Consider the following 18,265-nt stretch of genomic DNA (forward strand, 5'->3'; position numbering starts at 1 on the left):
GTGAATTGCTCCAGTACCACCTGGTCAATAATTCCATCGACGTCGTGGTCCCCCGCTAGTAGCCATCTTCGGCAGGCATCACGGAGCCGCTGGGCGAAGGCTAACGGGCGGTCGGAGCTTTCCAACTTCAAGCTCCGGAAGAGCTGACGACTTTCCTCCGGAGTGCGACCAACCCGTTGCAAGATGGCTCTCTTTAAATCTCCATAGGCCAGGAGGCTCGTCGCTGGCAGTTGTTGAGCCGCGAGCTGGGCTTCCCCGGACAATAGTGGGATCAGTCGGGCCGCCCATTGGCCGAGCGGCCAGCCCCAGATCTCGGCGGTCCGCTCAAACAAATCCAGGAAGGCCTCGGGGTCGTCCGCCGCCCCCATTTTCTGTAATGCGGGCGGGGGTAACGGCGTGGGAGTGTCCGGGGTCACGGCTGAGGACGCCTCCTGGCTGAGGAGGCTCTGGATCACCTGCCGGTCCTTGGCTTGACCGTGCAGGAGCTCGACAAACCGGCGGTCTTGATCTTGTCGGAGCTCAAGCAGTGTTTGCTGGTGGCTCTGATGTAGGCTAGCGAGGGCTTGGAGGATCTCCGCCAACTGGGAGGACTCTACGGGGTGACTTCCATCCATCTTCCACACAAACTTCAATTCCCGGGTTTCGGCACCAGTGTAAAGGAGGAGGTGAGAAGCAGCTTTCCTGGTTCAGGTAAGGTTTTATTTTCTCTCTGCAGCAGAATTGCAGTCTCAGAGTCTTTGCGTTATTCAGTAAGTTAATATATAATCACACACCGCTTCACAAAATAAACTCTCATCATTTGTAACAATAAAACTCTTTGGTTCTTATTTGGGTCTGTGGTGCCCAGGCTCTCTCTCCTCTATTTCCGGTGTGTCTCTATTTATGCCGCTCTCCCCGTGCTCACTGAAATTAGAGACAGGTATTAGACATAATTTAGCTCAGGTGTAAGTGCCCTTACCGCTTTCTTTCTCTCCGGAGAGATGCTTGACCATGCCTCCGCTGTCACAATTATATACACTACCATTCAAAGGTTTAGGGTCACTTACTCATACTAATTTTTTTTTTCTTTTCTTTTTTTTCTTTCCACATTTTAGAATAATAGTAAAGTCATCACAACTATGGAATAATAGAAATGGAAATATGGGAATTATGTTGTGACTAAAAAAATCCAAAATAAATCAAAACTATGTTATATTTTAGCATCTTCAAAGTGGCCACACTTTGCCTAGATTTTGCAGAAATGTACTCTTGGCATTTTCTCAACCAGCTTCTTGAGGTATCACCCTGGGATGCTTTTTAAACAGTATTGAAGGAGTTCCTATTTATATGCTGGGCACTTAGTGGCTGCTTTTCTTAATTATTCGGTCCAAGTCATCCATTTCAAAAACTTTTTTTTTTTATAAAATTTTAATTTTGTAATTAAATAAATTAATATGTTGGCACAATTATATTTTTGTCTACAAAACTAATTTCAAACATTTAAGCATATGCCTTCAGATCAAAAGGTTTTTAAGATCATGAGAACTTCAGGCAAGTGACCCCAAACTTTTGAATGGTAGTGTAGATAAGGCAAGACTCCATATTTATAGATTTAAAAAATCTCAGTATTTCAGAGTAAACTAAAGATGAGCAATCGGCCATTCATTTCGTTGAATTGCCCTCCCTCCAGTGATGTTTTAGCCTTTCAAGTCAGTGCGGTTCCTCCATCACAGATCTTTGAAGAGGGTTATGGTCCATGAGAGTCATGCTGCGGTCGGTGAATTAGAGTTTGGCTGCTATTTCTGTGGAGAGAATTAACCTCCACTTAGAGACGCATTTCACATTATTACCCAGCTCCATTTCCAAACACAGCCATCAGATTCCTGACTGATCACCCTCTCTGGCCATCTCAAACACCTACAAAACAACAGGCCACATAGTGCTTGTTTTCATCTCAAACAGATCTGAATGCACTCCAGGCTTGTTTTCTGATGTATCGTTATTACAAATCTCTGCTACTGAGCTATAATGGCCAGGTTTGTGTTGCTCAATGCCTTTTTGATAGATGATGGTAGAGACGTACTATGCACAGTACACATCTAATGACTCACCCTGTGGCGACACATTTTTGCACATTAGAGAGATAGCTGGTATTAAGCTCATTTATACTCATTAGTATTCTGAAGCTAATATGAATACCTACTATATTACTTTGTTTTGCAAGGGTTAATCTTTTAAATTCATCGCATTTACAGTTTTGTATTGGATGGTGACATTAGTGGCTGAAGTGAACATACTGAGTTATTACTGGCATATAATTCTAAACAGGGTATGTGTGTGTGTGTGTTCCTGTGTATTTTCAGATACAGAAAAGACACTCCAGTAGTAGTATGGATGAAAGACCCTCTCCTTCCCCCTCTGCCAGGGACTATGTTGAGTCTCTTCATCAGAATTCCAGAGCGACTCTCCTGTTCGGCAAGAATAACGTACTGGTGCAGCCGGTAAATAAAAAAGTTTATGACAACTAATCTTTGGAACATTATACAGTATATGTATGACTTTCTTGGAAATATAATGAAAGTGCAGAAAGTAAAGTGTAAACTTTGTAGCTGAAAACGAAAAGACAATTTAACATTGATTAAATGTTGTTGTTTCATAACATTGGCTACTGTTGTGGTACTGTCAGAGGGATGATATGGAAGCAATTCCAGGATACCTCTCACTGCACCAGACAGCTGACTTCATGACTCTGAAATGGACGCCAAATCAGCTAATGAATGGCTCAGTGGGAGATCTCGATTATGAGAGGAGGTGGGACTCAAAGCTCACAAATTTTATATTTTTATGCAGAATGACAGGACTTGGTAGGCTGTAACTTTATAATTCCCCTATCAATTTACACTGTGGAAACTGAAAAGAAAATGCATGTGGGTTTCTCTTTTATAAATAAAAGGTTCAAATAAAATCATTGACATGTAAAGGTTTGTAATATTCATATACTTTTGTTGGTCATGTGCCACTAAAAGTCTAATCTGGTTACCTGCAGTGTTTATTGGGACTATGCCATGACAATCCACCTGGAGGAGATTGTGTACCTGCACTGTCATCAGCAGGGTAGGTCACACTCAGGACTAAACCTTTATTGTGCCAGTATGAGGGATGGCACATATCCTGTGAGGCTTTAATTTATTAGTGGTCCATAATTCTTAAAAGTGAGTTTCAATAAGTAAAGTCATAACCATATAAGAGATTATACAACATTCAGATACTATACTGAGTTGCTGAAGGTTAAAACTAATCTAAAAATGAATCAGAATTGTGTGAAGTAAATCCGTTTGGCTGCACTTACATTCTTAGCCAGTATACTCAACTGTACTTGCCTTTTTCATAGTCATCCAAACACAAAATCAGCAGACCATAGAGAGTGCACAGAATTAATTAGAACATAATTGCTTTTGGAGCGAGATGGGAATTTAAAGTAGAGCTTTACTCAGATTACGAGGCAAAGTAATTCAGCTAATAATGGAAATCAACAAATCCTTATTGTACACACTGTGTCATGGCTTTCAGTATTAAGAATATCTGGATGATTCATGTCTTAGGTGGAGCTGAGCTAAGAACTGTTTTTGTAATGAAGCTTTTGATTGGTTCAGAATAAAAAGCAGAGTTTTACAAATGTACAAAACATTAAGTATTTACCCTACTAGGAAAATTGTATAGAAAGTGACCTTTATTTTCAATGAAGATGTATATCATAATATCAAATAATTCCACTGTGTATGTTTTCCTCTGAAGTGGACTGTGGTGGAACAGTGGTTCTGGTTAGTCAGGATGGGATCCAAAGGCCACCACTTCGTTTCCCTCGTGGTGGTCACCTCCTTCAGTTCCTCTCCTGTCTGGAAAACGGTCTGCTGCCTCATGGCCAGTTAGACCCACCTCTTTGGTCACAGAGAGGAAAGGTTAGCAATTGAATTGAACAGTACAACACTTAAAGGAGTTTCCTGGCTTCAATATAAGTTAAGCTCAATCGACAGCATTTGTGGCACAATGTTGATTGTACCTCCTTTTCATGAAAAAAAAGTACGAAAAAATCTGGGTTACAGAAAGATGATTACAATGGAAGTAAACGGGACCAAAACGTGAAATACTCACTGTTTCAAAAGTATAGCCACAATATGTAAACATTGTGTGTTAACATGATTTTAGTGTGTTAAAATGGCTTACTAAGCTTTGCTGTGTGAAGTTATATCCAATTTTACAACTTGCCTTGACAACGAAACACTGTAAACCCTAAAACGACCGTAAAAACAGAGATTTAAACAACTTTACAGCTCAAAAAATACACAAGTTTTAAAAGAAGAATTAATGTAAGTGCTTTTTTAAAATTATTAGCTTCACATTTCTGCCTTTTTTTATTTTATTGCATTTATACATACAGAGAGACAAACAAGAAATTTGCTACAGTGAAGAAAATTACAAACGTACTGAGGAAAAGAAAAAAAAAAGAGAATACATAAATAAATAAGTAAATGAGGGAGAACAAAAAGCCTCCAAACACTGGCTCCATTCACTTCCATTGTAAGTGCCTCAATCTAACTTTGATTTTTCCTTTGTTTAAAAGGAGGAAAGGAGGGACGAGTCGAAATTAAATTTTGTGGTAATCAACATTATGCCACAAATGCTTCGATTCAGCTTAACCTGAATTGATCCTGGAATAGTATTTTAATATACTAGATCCAATATTCACTTCTAATAACAATCAAACATGTCCTGTTTGATCCCCCACTCCCACCTCAAAGAAAAAAAAAAATCAGGAAAACATGAAAAAATTACCATTAATTTAGGATTATTGTTTTTTAACATTTGAAAAAATAATAAAATGAAATGAAATGAAATTGCTTGAAGATCTGATCTGGAAGTTATTGAACATTTTGTGCAAAAACTTTATAATATTATATAATATACAGTTTTATATTACAAATCTTATATTTTTGGAGCTCTATGTTATTACACACAGAACATAGAATATTTTGTTTTTATTTCTTACTAAGACAACTCTGTTAGATATGTCTCTAACACAAAGAAAACAATTCATTGAATCCAATTACTTTGATTTACTACAATTAGTAGCTTGATTACTTTGATTAACTTGATTACTTTGATGTTCCTGTCTTTTCAATTTGCTCATCCAATTAAACTTCATCTAAGATGTTGTGGAAATTCTTGCCATATAATTTAGTTCAATTACAATCTATCACTGCCCTCTATTTGTATTTCATGATTGGTAAATCTGTCAATCTTTCAATTAGTTTTGTGTTACTAGAAGAATTCTGAGTGAAGTAAATAATTGGCAATTAATAGCACCTAATTATGCTGTAGACTGTGCTGCAGTAGACTCATCAGCGCAGTCATGGTATTACGATCTTATCAGGCACATGCCACTGGGCAAGCATCAAAGATTTTTAATACAAATTATTAAACGCTGTGCCCAAAACACACTATACAGGTGAGTGTATTGTCGTGGAAATTTTATAGACATAAATTGTTGCCTTTGTCAATGGAAACAATTATGTCACAGTGGCGAACTTCATGACCAAATTGTTTTAAATTCAGGACAGTAATATTGCTCATATCACACAAATTAAAGATTGTCATATATTGAGCCGAGCATGTTTATGTCCATTAAATCATACTATGAACCATAGTGCCAGAAGAGCTTGTTTTGACAGACAAAAGAAAAAGAAAAGATTGCCAGTTACTAGTTTCAACATCATAGGCCTCACACGTTACTCTTCCCACAGTTCAGAACCACTGGAATGGACAGTAGCAATTAACAAATCTGACCAACAAAGACAACAATCTTAACCTGAATGCACAAGGCAAATGTAACATAGACACTGCAGTCTACATTCCTTAATAAAAAAAAATGTTAAACTAACACTGTGCCCTAACGTTAGAACTATAAAACAAACATAACACAAGAAGGACGTAATTGCCAGATCACCACTTCATAGCCTCAGACTAGCCAGAAACAATGACCTAGTATCTATGACCTAGTACCAGTAACACAGATTTTTAATAAATACATTAACTTACCTTTATTTGAACACAAAATCCATGCGTCTCTCCTTGCAAATGAACATCTCGTCACTTTGTTGTAAAAGTCGCCCGCTTGTTGAAGTTTCAATAGCCCCTCTTTCTCGATTTTTTATTGAAATTAACTTTGCCAAATCCACGTAGGTCTTTGATGGTTACACTGCAGATATCCATTTTAGCACTTAATAATGCATTAATACGTGAACCTGAAAGTGTTGACATAAAACATCTCGGTTACGTACATAACCTCAGTTCCCTGAGACGAAGGGAACGAGACATTGCGTTTATTAACGCATATGGGGAGTGCCTTCTTACACAACGTAGTTGAAATCTCTCAACAATAACACCAATATTCTGGCTATGGTGTTTGAGCCTGTTTTGGCATGAAACTGTCCGCTATAAAAACAGGTGCACAAACACCATTTCCTCAGAATTTCTGGCTGAGAACAAGAAGCGCATCGCTCGTACCTGAAGGACTCTGAGTCTTGTAGTGCAGCTAGCATTCGCAATGTCTCGTTCCCTTCGTATCAGGGAACCGAGGTTAGGTATGTAACCGAGACATTCCTTTACGACTCAGTACACTGTTTATTTTTTATTTTTTTTTATTTATTATTTTCTCCCCTTTTTCTCCCAATTTGGAATGCCCAATTCCCAATGTGCTTTTAAGTCCTCATGGTCGCGTAGTGATTTGCCTCAAACCGGGTGACAGAGGACGAATCCCAGCTGCCTCCGCGTCTGAGACCGTCAACCAGTGCATCTTATCACGTGGCTTGTTGAGCGCGTTGCCACAGAGACATAGCACGTGTGGAGGCTTCACGCCATCCACCGCGGCATCCACGCTCACCACGCGCCCCGCCGAGAACAAACCACATTATAGCGATCACGAGGAGGTTACCAAATGTGACTCTACCCTCCCTAGCAACCGGGTCAATTTGGTTGCTTAGGAGACCTGGCTGGAGTCACTCAGCACGCCCTGGATTCGAACTAGCGAACTCCAGGGGTGGTAGCCAGCGTCTTTACCACTGAGCTACCCAGGCCCCCCTGACATTGCGTTTATTGTCCACCACGCCGCTCTACACAGCATAACCTCCCAGAAAGGAAGCATGACGCCAAAGTCTCGTGGGATGGCAAGAGTATGCCACAGTGAGTGACCCTTATGTTGGGCCAGGAGGGGAGCACTCAGGACGAATATATGAACTATAGTCATATAGTATGAATTAACTCCTTCACGAACCCAGTCGGGAAGGGAGTTTATTTATACTGTAAGTGCTTGTGACTTATGGTAAATTACAACGGCCTAATGCAGGCGGCTGTGTAAAAGATGGGGAGCTCGTCCTAAAAGGGAGGAGCATAAGTATATAAACTCAGCAAAAAAAGAAATATCCTCTCACTTTCAACTGCTTTTATTTTCAGTAAACTTAACATGTGTAAATATTTGTATGAACATAAAAAGATTCAACAACTAAGACATAAACTGAACAAGTTTCACAGACATGTGACTAATAGAAATGGAATAATGTGTCCCAGAACAAAGGGGGGGGGGTCAAAATCAAAAGTAACAGTCAGTATCTGGTGTGGCCACCAGCTGCATTTAGTACTGCAGTGCATCTCCTCCTCATGGACTGCACCAGATTTGCCAGTTCTTGCTGTGAGATGTTACCCCACTCTTCCACCAAGGCACTTGCAAGTTCCCGGACATTTCGGGGGGAATGGCCCTAGCCCTCACCCTCTGATCCAACAGGTCCCAGATGTGCTCAATGGGATTGAGATCTGGGCTCTTCGCTGGCCATGGCAGAACACTAACATTCCTGTCTTGCAGGAAATCACACACAGAACGAGCAGCATGGCTGGTGGCATTGTCATGCTGGAGGGTCATGTCAGGATGGGCCTGCAGGAAGGGTACCACATGAGGGAGGAGGATGTCTTCCCTGTAACACACAGCGTTGAGATTGCCTGCAATGACAACAAGCTCACTCCGATGATGCTGTGACACACCGCCCCAGACCATGACGTACCTTCCACCTCCAAATCGATCCTGCTCCAGAGTACAGGCCTCGGTGTAACGCTCATTCCTTCAACGATAAACGTGAGTCCGACCATCACACCTGGTGAGACAAAACCACAACTCCTCAGTGAAGAGCACTTTTTGCCAGTCCTGTCTGGTCCAGCGAAGGTGGGTTTGTGCCCATAGGCGACATTGTTGCCAGTGATGTCTGGTAAGGACCTGCCATACAACAGGCCTACAAGCCCTCAGTCCAGCCTCTCTCAGCCTATTGCGGACAGTCTGAGCACTGATGGAGGGATTGTGCGTTCCTGGTGTAACTCGGGCAGTTGTTGTTGCCATCCTGTACCTGTCCCGCAGGTGTGTTATTCGGATGTACCGATCCTGTGCAGGTGTTGTTTCATGTGGTGTGCCACTGTGAGGACGATCAGCTGTCCTTCCTGTCACCCTGTAGCACTGTCTTAGGCGTCTCACAGTACGGACATTGCAATTTATTGCCCTGGCCACATCTGCAGTCCTTATGCCTCCATGCAACATGCCTAAGGCACATTCACGCAGATGAGCAGGGACCCTAGGCATCTTTCTTTTGGTGTTTTTCAGAGTCAGTAGAATGGTCTCTTTTTTTGGGGGGGGGGGGGTCCCCCTTTCACCCAGTTTGGAATGCCCAATTCCCAATGTGCTTTTAAGTCCTCGTGGTCACGTAGTGATTCGCCTCAATCCGGGTGGCGGAGGACAAATTCCAGTTGCCTCCGCGTCTGAGACCATCAACCCATGCATCTTATCACATGGCTTGTTGAGCGCGTTGCCACGGAGACATAGCACGTGTGGAGGCTTCACGCCATCCACCGCGGTATCTGCGCTCAACTCACCACGCGCCCCACCGAGAACTAACCGCATTATAGCGACCACAAGGAGGTTACCCCATATGACTCTACCCTCCCTAGCAACCGGGCCAATTTTGGTTGCTTAGGAGACCCGGCTGGAGTCAAGTAGAATGGTCTCTTTAGTGTCCTAAGTTTTTATAACTGTGACCTTAATTGCCTACTGTCTGTAAGCTGTTAGTGTCTTAACGATCGTTCCATGGGTGCATGTTCATTAATTGTTTATAGTTCATTGAACAAGCATGGAAAACATTGTTTAAACCCTTTACAATAAAGATCTGTGTATTATCTTTAAAATAGAGTGTCCTGAAAAAGGGACGTTTCTTTATTTAACCAATGGATAGCAAGCGCACTAAACAGAGAGGACTTGTGAAGAGAGAGATGTTACGTCTAGGTTGTAAAACCTTGCGAATGTGTTTTGAGAGGACCATCCTGCTGCAAAACAAATGTCCCGTAAGACACTCCATTCATCCATGCCCATGAGGAGGCCATGTCTCTTGTTGAGTGTGCTTTAACACCAATTCGGCAAGTCTTACACTGCGACTCATAAGCCAGGCCAGTTGCATCGAAAATCCAGTGAGAAAGTCTTTGCTTGGAGACGGACATTCCTTTTGTGCATCCTCCATAGCATACAAAGAGCTGATCAGACAGTCTGAACTGACGTGTACGCTCAACGTATGTGTTTAGTGCCCGCACAGGGCATAGCAAATGCAAATATTGTTCCTCATCTGAATTAATGGAGGAGGGAAAAAGGCCTGAAGGTGAACCACCTGCGCTCTGAAGGGCGTGGTTAGGACCTTAGGCTCATAGCCTTTTCTGGGTTTGACAGTGACTCTTGAAAGACCTGGGCCAAACTCCACACATGAATTGTCGATTGAATGTGCATGTAAGTCACCGACCCATTTTACTGAGGCCAGAGCCAGCAGTAGTGTGGTCTTAATGGAGAGCATGCACAAATCAACAGAGTCCAAAGGTTTGAAGGTGGGCCCTTCGAGAGCTTTTAGGACTAAAGTTAAGTCCCAAATTGGGACTGTAGCCGGCCGAGGTGGGTTTAATCATTTTGCTCCATTAAGGAAGTGTATGATCAAATCATGCTTGCCTATAGAGGTGCCGGCTTCGTGTGCGTGATACGCAGATATAGTTGCCACATTTGAGCGTTGACGGGGTGAGTCCTGTGTCTAATCGCTCTTGAAGAAATATGAGAATTTCAAGTATGGGGCAGTTTACTGGGTCTTTGCCATGTGAGAGACACCAATCAGTGGACACCTTCCATTTTTGCACGTAGAGGCATCTCGTGGAGGGTGCTCTGCCCTGTAAAATGGTGTTCATGACTGAACACGTCAGTTCTGCCGCAGCTAGGGCGCTCCATTCAGGGGCCACACATGCAGGTTCCACATCTGGGGCTGGGGATGTCAGATTGTGCCTAACAGAGGAGATCCCTCCTCAGCGGTATTTCCCATGGCGAGCTGTACAGCATCTCTATTATTTCTGGAAACCATGGCTTGTTGGGCCATTTCGGTGCAACTAATAGAATCGTTTCCTTACATATGACATCGTGAATCAGGCATACTGGGGGAAACGCATATTTGCATTTCGCCGGCCATTTGCACCCTCTCCCAACAGGGCTTGGGACTTCGAGTACCAGAGGGGACAGTTGGTTTTCTCCACTGAGGCAAATAGATCGATTTCTGCTTTACCGAATATTTCCCAAATCCTCAATACAGTTTGAGGATGAAGTCTCCTGAATTCCGCCTTGGCTGTTTATATATTGCTATTTCTGACTGCAAAGCCTTTAAGGCTAGAAATACAGCCAGTAGCTCTAGGCGCTGCGTGACAACTTGCCCCAGCACGACACCACACTGGTAAATCGCAGTTGTCCATGGTGCTAAAGCAGCTATACAGCGGCGGGATATAGTGATGCGCATGCGCCCTTGGTGCCAAGTACGTCGTGGCACATGGCACCTCAGCCAGCAATGAAGAGCTCTCATGTGTAAGAGATCTAATGGAATGACGTATGCCGCCGCCATAAATCCCAATGTTTTCTGAAACAGCTTCAGTGGAAGTGTTCTCCCCAGTTTGAACTGAGACAGACACTGTAGAATGGCCTTAATGCGCTCGCTCGTGAGGTGCATGCGCCCGCATGTGGAGTCGAGGCGGACTCTCAAAAAGGCTGGGGGAGAGTGTGCTCTTCGCCCAGTTCACATTGAGGCCCAAGCTGTTTAGATGCTGAAGCAGTAAGTTTCTGTGCTGGCATAACAGTGCCTCAGATTGCGCCAGGAACAGCCAATCGTTGAGGTAGTTCAAGATGTGCATGCCGTTCAGTTTCAGAGGGGCGAGAACCGCATTGATGCACTTTGTGAATGTGCAGGGAGCCAGAGACAGTCCGAAGGGCAGTACTTTGAATTGATACACTGTTCCCTTGAATTAGAATATCAAAAACATCCTGTGATGTCGTACAATTTGGATATGAAAGTACGCATCCTTCAGATCTATTGACGCAAACCAATCGTGTGGGCATACATGCGATAAGATCCGTTTCTGAGTAATCATTTTGAATGAGTGCCTTGTGAGTACGCAATTTAAATGTCGCAGATCCAGGATCGGCCGAAGTCTACAGTCCTTTTTGTGCTAGACAATTTGGCACAATCTCTATTGCATTTTCACGATGAGATTGTGTATTTCGGCTTGTAATACTGGCACGTCTTCGGGTGAAACCGTGGAAGATAGAACGCCGTTGAAACAGGTTGGCTGGCATGCAAATTGGATTGTATAACCATGTTCGATCATTTTTTTTCACCCATTCTGAAATACCCGTTAGGGCTTGCCACACGTACGCATAACGGGACAGAGGGTAATTCAGTTTGTTTACCATATGATATAATGCGTCGCTCACGATAGGGAAGCAGTTGCGCATAATGTGTGTGCTTTGAAGAGGAAAAAGGGCTCTTTATTGAGAATATGTGAGCATCTCATGCATTTGCAACGAATGCCGTATTCTTTTTTGCACTTATTGCATTTTTTATTGCATTTATTTGAGTATAAGACACAGAAACAACATTCTGAACAATATTGTGAACAACAAAATTCCTTTCCTGGCAAACTGTAGTGGGGAGATGGGGAACAATGTTTTGTGTCTCCAATCAAGTCTTTTTTGGAGCAGACCCAGACGGAACTGCAAGCTCTGCTTTCCGCTTCAAAGGGTTGTGCCCCTCAGGAGCGCTTTTGCTGCGCGTGCTGATATGCAAGTGCCAGTGAGGCAGCAGGTATGGGGCTTTTATTCGGGCGCTGGCTTGAAACAGAGCGAGGGCGAACGGCTGTGATGTGCTCCATTTGGGCATAAAGTGTCTCGTAGACTGTGACTGCTGCTGAATCGCGACGTAACTCTCAGCAACTTTATTCTCAGAGAGAATTAAAGAGGCCGGTTGGAGATACTGGAGCATCCAATAGAGTGGCTTTTTTCTTATCACTCATTTCTGTGAGGGTCAGCCGTATATGTCGATCCAGAACTGCCAGGATGGCCTTGCTGATGACCTGCGCAGTGACTTTCGTGGTATGCAGTGCTCAGTCTGTAGCTCATTGAATGTCTCTGGATCGAAGCCATGTTCTTCCATTTGCTTGAGGAGCTTGGCTTGAAATACCGCCATTGCGTGGAGTGCTGATCCAGCTTGTCCTGCCGTTGAGTAAGCTTTTCCCACCAGTGCGGATGTTTGTCGACACGGTTTGGAAGGATGTATGGGGCATGATTTCCACAGCCTGTTACTCGCTAGGCAGAGGTGTGCCGCTACCGCCTTCTCCACAGGGGGTAATTGGGCATGACCATTTTCTTCCCCGTGAACCACATTAAAGAGGATGGAGTCACTGCGCAAGCACACCGAGAAAGGCATGCGCCAGGACTTAGATAGTTCATTATGAACTTCGTGGAAGAGTGAGGTGGCGTCCAGACTGCAGGAACCATTCATCGAGGCGAGACTGTTCAGGTTCCTCTGGGGGAGAACACTTAAGGTGAAGCTCTTCGACCGCCCTTGTAAGGACGCAGAGCATCTCCCTGTCAGTGGCACGTGCACGTTCCTCTCCCTCGCTGGGGGGAGGGGCGGCAGCATCATCCACTGACTACTCGCCTGATGCAGCAAGAGACATGACTTCGTCATTATCATCCCCAGCGTCTGAACCGTTGCACGAGAGGAGGCCGCCCGCTCTTTCAGAAGGTCGGAGCTCACCTTGCACATAGTGTATGGGAAAACATGCGCTTCAGAGAGATTGAGGGGCTCGCGGGGCATGTGCCGCCACGAGGACCACCTCAAAGTCATCCTGCTCCACCTCGCGGCCCCACCGTGCCTCCTCGTGTGAATCCTCGTGTATCACAGAAGAGGCGGGTGGGAGGGCGCGTGATGCTGAATAGTCCCTCAGAACGAGGGTGATTCACGAGCGAAGCGTCTTGAGACTCATGCCCTTACAGTGAGGACAGTCTGTCTCCATGAGAGTTGTCTCTGCGTGGGCGCAGCCCAGACAGTAAACACAGCTCTCATGTTGATCTGAGGGCAGGATGTGCCTCTCACACAAGGAACACTTACAGAACGACATCTTTAAAAAGACACGAACACGTAAGTGACTCTTTTAGATATATAAATATATAAATGAATATATATTTATATTTATATCACACAATATACAATACACAATATACAATTACTTTGTAAGGCCTGCTCACCAGCGAAGCGTCAGTCGGCGAGGCGGTGTGTTTGCCGGAGCACTGCAGGGGAGCGGAGAATGTTCCCGCGAAGATTCCGCCGGCTGACTCGTGTATATCGACGCCGAAGGTAGAGGGCTTCTAGACAAGAGATGATCGCTGTCTTGAAGGAAGAAATCCTGAGGAAATGGTGTTTGTGCACCTGTTTTTATAGCAGACAGTTTCACGCCAAAACAGGCGGGGCTCAAACACCATAGCCAATATTAGAATATTGGCGTTATTGTAGAAAGGTTTCAACTAGGTCGTGTAAGAAGGCACTCCCCATATGCGTTGATAAACGCAAAGTCAAGTGTACTGTCGTAAGGGAACTAAAATCAGATCAGTGTGATTGAAGGAAGGAGCTTCTGATTGGTTTACTCATTTTGGTAAGCATGCTTAACTTGGCCATTTGTAGCAGCGAGCGTGATTCAATTTGAATGAACGTACGGTGTTGAATGAAAGGGTGGTAAACAATGGAATCAGAGAAAGCATAACATAATTGCTTATACCTGAGGATGGTGCCAAAGCGAATAAATGAATAACTGTCTGTGATGCTCAACTGAAATGAAAGATGACGAATTTAAACGAAAAAAGTAGTTTATATTAACAATTATATTTACATTTTTCATAGTGTCATTTGGACGACACTTCCCTGGATCTTATGTTCTGCTTGTCTTGCTCCAGGGTAAAGTATTCCCTAAGCTGAAGAAGAGATGTCCACAGGGATCCTCCGACTCTGTGTCTGACAAAGAAGAGGAAGAGGCAACAGATTATGTCTTCCGCATTGTTTTCCCAAACATCCAATCAGAATTTGGTAAGAGACTGAATAGTAGTACCAGGCAGGCTCTTGGGTGAATAAATTATTTCCCCATCATAATATGGTTATTATTGACAACTTTTAAAAGTGTCCATTTTATATCCATCAAGGTATTGTTAGTCATTTTTATTTATTAAATTATATGTACCAGCAAAAACACCCCATTGTTGTCCAGATTTGGTTTTACCTGCTGTTCTGACTTATTCATTACATTGACTGTTTCCCACTCCTCCCATCTTACCCTGGATACTGCCCTCTTGGCACGCTCTCTTTCTCTGAACTTGAGGGGGCTGTGCCCTCCTAAATGCCAGACCCTGGTGATCCCAAAGTGCTACTGCAGCTGCCTGGGAGATTTACCATCCTCCCCACAGCCCAGCTGTAATTTTCCTTGTCACCTCTCATTCATGTGCTCAAATATCTGTCTGTCATGCCATCCTCTTGCTGGTTTATGCTCGCTTTTATCGCCTCTATATCAGCAAGAAATGAATGAGTGAGGTTTGCCACTTTGTTCAGGATTCATCCTCCAGTGAAATTAAGTGATCCTGGGTTAATTGTGTCCTCTATGTTTACTATATAGTGATCAGCTGTTGACAACTGTAATAGTGGCTTTTTAATCTGACCTAGAATCTGATACCTTTAAATTAGAGTATAAAAGCAATCATTATTAAATATATTTTAATGCAGTATTTTTCTATCTTGACTTTATAGGTTGGGTCTAATCATGGGGTCTTTTGTTATGCTTGTGGCAACATATGTTGCTCTTGTAGCAGAATGGTCAATGCATAATGATGTTTCTCTCTGTATGTTTGTGTTGTAGTGGCACCAGAATTGATAGATCAGGGAGCAAACATGTGGCACCCAACACCAAAGAAATCATCTTGCTCTTCCTGCTCACAAAATAGTTTCTCTGATGGAGGACCACCCAATGGCTGCAACCATGAGAGGTATAATCATTGACAGAATGTAACCTTGCCCAACCAATAAAGTAGCTATTATAGGTGTAGTTATTAAAGTTATTGGGCTAGAGAAAAACAATTTGTGGATTGTCGGGAAACACTTTACAATAAAATTTTATATATAAACGCTAGTAAAATTAATATTCCATGTTCAATACAAGTTAAGCTCAACTGACAGTATTTGTTGATTACCACAAAACATTTTTTGACTTACAGTGAGGCACTTACAACAGAAGTGAATGTGTCCCAATTTTGGAGGGTTTAAAGGCAGAAATGGAAACCTTATTCTAAAGTGTTACCGATTGCAGATTTCAACAGAATTGAAATAAAACTACAAATATTTTTGCTAGAAACATTTACTAGATTCTTTAATATTATACAGTATATTGAAGGACAAAACATTATATTATCTGCAGGGCCTCTCTGAAATTGCTATGTGACAATATGAAGAACCAGATCATCTCCCGGGCTTTCTATGGATGTATGTATTTCCACTTTTATACATAAAATATAGTCACGTACAAAATTATGAATTTCAGCACCATCTTTTTCCATAAAATAGTGACCTTTATAAAGTCAAATGTGTCTCTTACTTGATCAAATACACTCACATCTATTGCTTTCCCAGGGCTGGCATATTGCCGTCACTTGTCCACGGTACGCACTAACCTGTCTGGCCTTGTCAATCACACTATTGTGGCACCAGATGTGCCCAATGACGCCTACAGAGGCCTCACAACAGAAGTGTGGCACAAGTTCCTTCAAGATTGCAGTGTAAGCACACACACACACACACACACACACACAAATCTGTTCTCTGCCATGACTCCCAGTGCAGCCATTCCCAGTGCACTCATTCATATTAATTTTTCCCTAATTACAGTTCTCTCATTCTCATTACATAAACAATATGTTTGGATGACTATAATGCTCAGAGTTTCAGTCCCAGAGTGATGTCTTAATGTGAAACATCATTTACAAAGCATTCTAAAGGGTGAAAATCAATGTAAAATCAATACAAAAACACTTGGTTTGACTAAATGGGTCTGTAAAACCTTTCAGTGTGCTCTACACTGCAAAAAATTATTTTCTTACTCTGTATTTTGTCTTGTTTTTCAATCAAAATATCTAAACATCTCTTACAAGATACATGTACCTGAGAAGCAGAAATACCTAAGATATTAAGTCTTGTTTTGCTTAAAACAAGAAAATAATACCTATTTGCCTTAACTCATATTAAGGGAAAGCGAGTTTATTTTTCTTACCCCATTGTCAAAATTTTAAGCATACGCCTCACTAAATTTTGTATACAATTGCATATCTTGTGTAATTTTGCTTCTCAAGTAAATGTATCTTGTTATAAGGATGTTCAGATATTTAACTTGAAGACTAGATAAAATAACTGTAAGAAAATTATTATTTGCAATGTAAAGCCTTTTTGCATGTACTGACACATCCACACGGGCAAACCAATCTAGTCTGTATTCAACTATTTGGTTTGTTTTGCTGATGAATGAAGTGAAATGACTGAAAATGTAGATAATGACTGCATTAAGATACCATATTCACAGAGGTTTGTTAGATTTAACATGAACAGAAAACAACTCTTTTGCACCTTTGTGTATTCAGTTTTGTGGTCAGTGTGTAGCTGCTCTGATTCTTGCAGACCTGTAAGGAGAAGGAGTTGCTGCGGCTTGTTTATTTTGGTGGGGTTGAGCCTTCATTGCGCAAGGAGGTCTGGCCCTTCCTGCTGGGCCATTACCAGTTTGAGATGTCTGAGGCAGAGAGAAAAGAGGTTAGTCTCGATTTTAGTTTAAAATATCCTCATTTTGATATTTGTTCTGTTAGGTTTTCAGTGATTGACAAGGCTCAAAGGAATATAGAAAACACAACATCTAATCAATTGGTTTGGCTTATGTGTGACAACTTCCAAATCAATTGTTCAAGGGTAATTGGATTTCATATGGTTTGTGAAGCAAAGCTGTTCTTCCATTATAGAATGGCTTTCATTTTAAAATAACCTGATCTTTATGTATTTGCTTCCCTGAAACTCTTTACAGGTGGATGAGAAGATGCGAGCGTGCTATGAGCAGACCATGAGCGAATGGCTGGGGTGTGAGGCCATTGTCAGGCAGAGAGAGAAAGAACAGCATGCTGTGGCTTTAGCCAAGTGTTCATCTGGGGCTAGTATGGACAGCACCATGCAGAGAATAATGCACCGGGACTCCACCATTAGTAATGAGGTGAGTCCAGAGCCAGGGACGCTTTATGCTAGGCAGGCATTGAAACAGCTAGTATGTCATTCATGCATCAAAATTATCTTGAAAGTAACCAGACCCAAGTTTTGTTGTTGAATTGGTGTAATACTTAAATGAATTGTTCAACCAAAAAGGAAAATGATTTCGTTATTTACTCACCAAATCATGTTGTTCCAAATCTGTATGCGTTTCTTTCTTCCATGGAACACAAAAGGAGATGCTAGGCATAATGTTAGCCTTAGTCACCATTCACTTTCATTACATCTTTTATCCAAAGTAAATGGTAATGGAGACTGTCAGTCAGCCTAACATCTTCTTTCGAGGGTGAGTAAATGACTACCGAATGTTCATTTTTGGGTGAACTAACAACAAAAGGTGTGTTGTGTTTGTCTTTCAGTCCTCACAGAGCTGTAGTTCAGGGAGACAAAGAGACTCCAGGTTGCAGAGCGACTCCAGCAGCAGCACTCAGGTAAATCTCAGACAAATTTTGTGGCAGTGTACAAATATTTGTGTTTTTTTAAATATCTTTAAAACATTGTAAAATTACATA

General features: G+C 42.4%; 1 protein-coding gene across 5 annotated transcripts in view; it reads left to right on the forward strand.

The window, feature by feature from the left end:
• sgsm1a (small G protein signaling modulator 1a) overlaps window positions 1–18,265 on the forward strand; it is a 68,861-nt gene that overhangs the window by 33,956 nt on the left and 16,640 nt on the right. For all 5 annotated transcript variants that reach the window (XM_051659060.1, XM_051659069.1, XM_051659075.1 and 2 more), the window contains 11 exons: window positions 2,343–2,480; window positions 2,666–2,790; window positions 3,026–3,093; window positions 3,775–3,938; window positions 14,369–14,498; window positions 15,319–15,445; window positions 15,874–15,938; window positions 16,086–16,231; window positions 17,124–17,252; window positions 17,518–17,700; window positions 18,113–18,184. In XM_051659060.1, coding sequence (XP_051515020.1) covers window positions 2,343–2,480; window positions 2,666–2,790; window positions 3,026–3,093; window positions 3,775–3,938; window positions 14,369–14,498; window positions 15,319–15,445; window positions 15,874–15,938; window positions 16,086–16,231; window positions 17,124–17,252; window positions 17,518–17,700; window positions 18,113–18,184 — 1,347 coding nt within the window. The remainder of the gene's footprint in view (window positions 1–2,342; window positions 2,481–2,665; window positions 2,791–3,025; window positions 3,094–3,774; window positions 3,939–14,368; window positions 14,499–15,318; window positions 15,446–15,873; window positions 15,939–16,085; window positions 16,232–17,123; window positions 17,253–17,517; window positions 17,701–18,112; window positions 18,185–18,265) is intronic.

This window comes from Myxocyprinus asiaticus, chromosome 3 (assembly GCF_019703515.2).
Source record: "Myxocyprinus asiaticus isolate MX2 ecotype Aquarium Trade chromosome 3, UBuf_Myxa_2, whole genome shotgun sequence".
Taxonomy (NCBI): Eukaryota; Metazoa; Chordata; class Actinopteri; order Cypriniformes; family Catostomidae; genus Myxocyprinus; species Myxocyprinus asiaticus.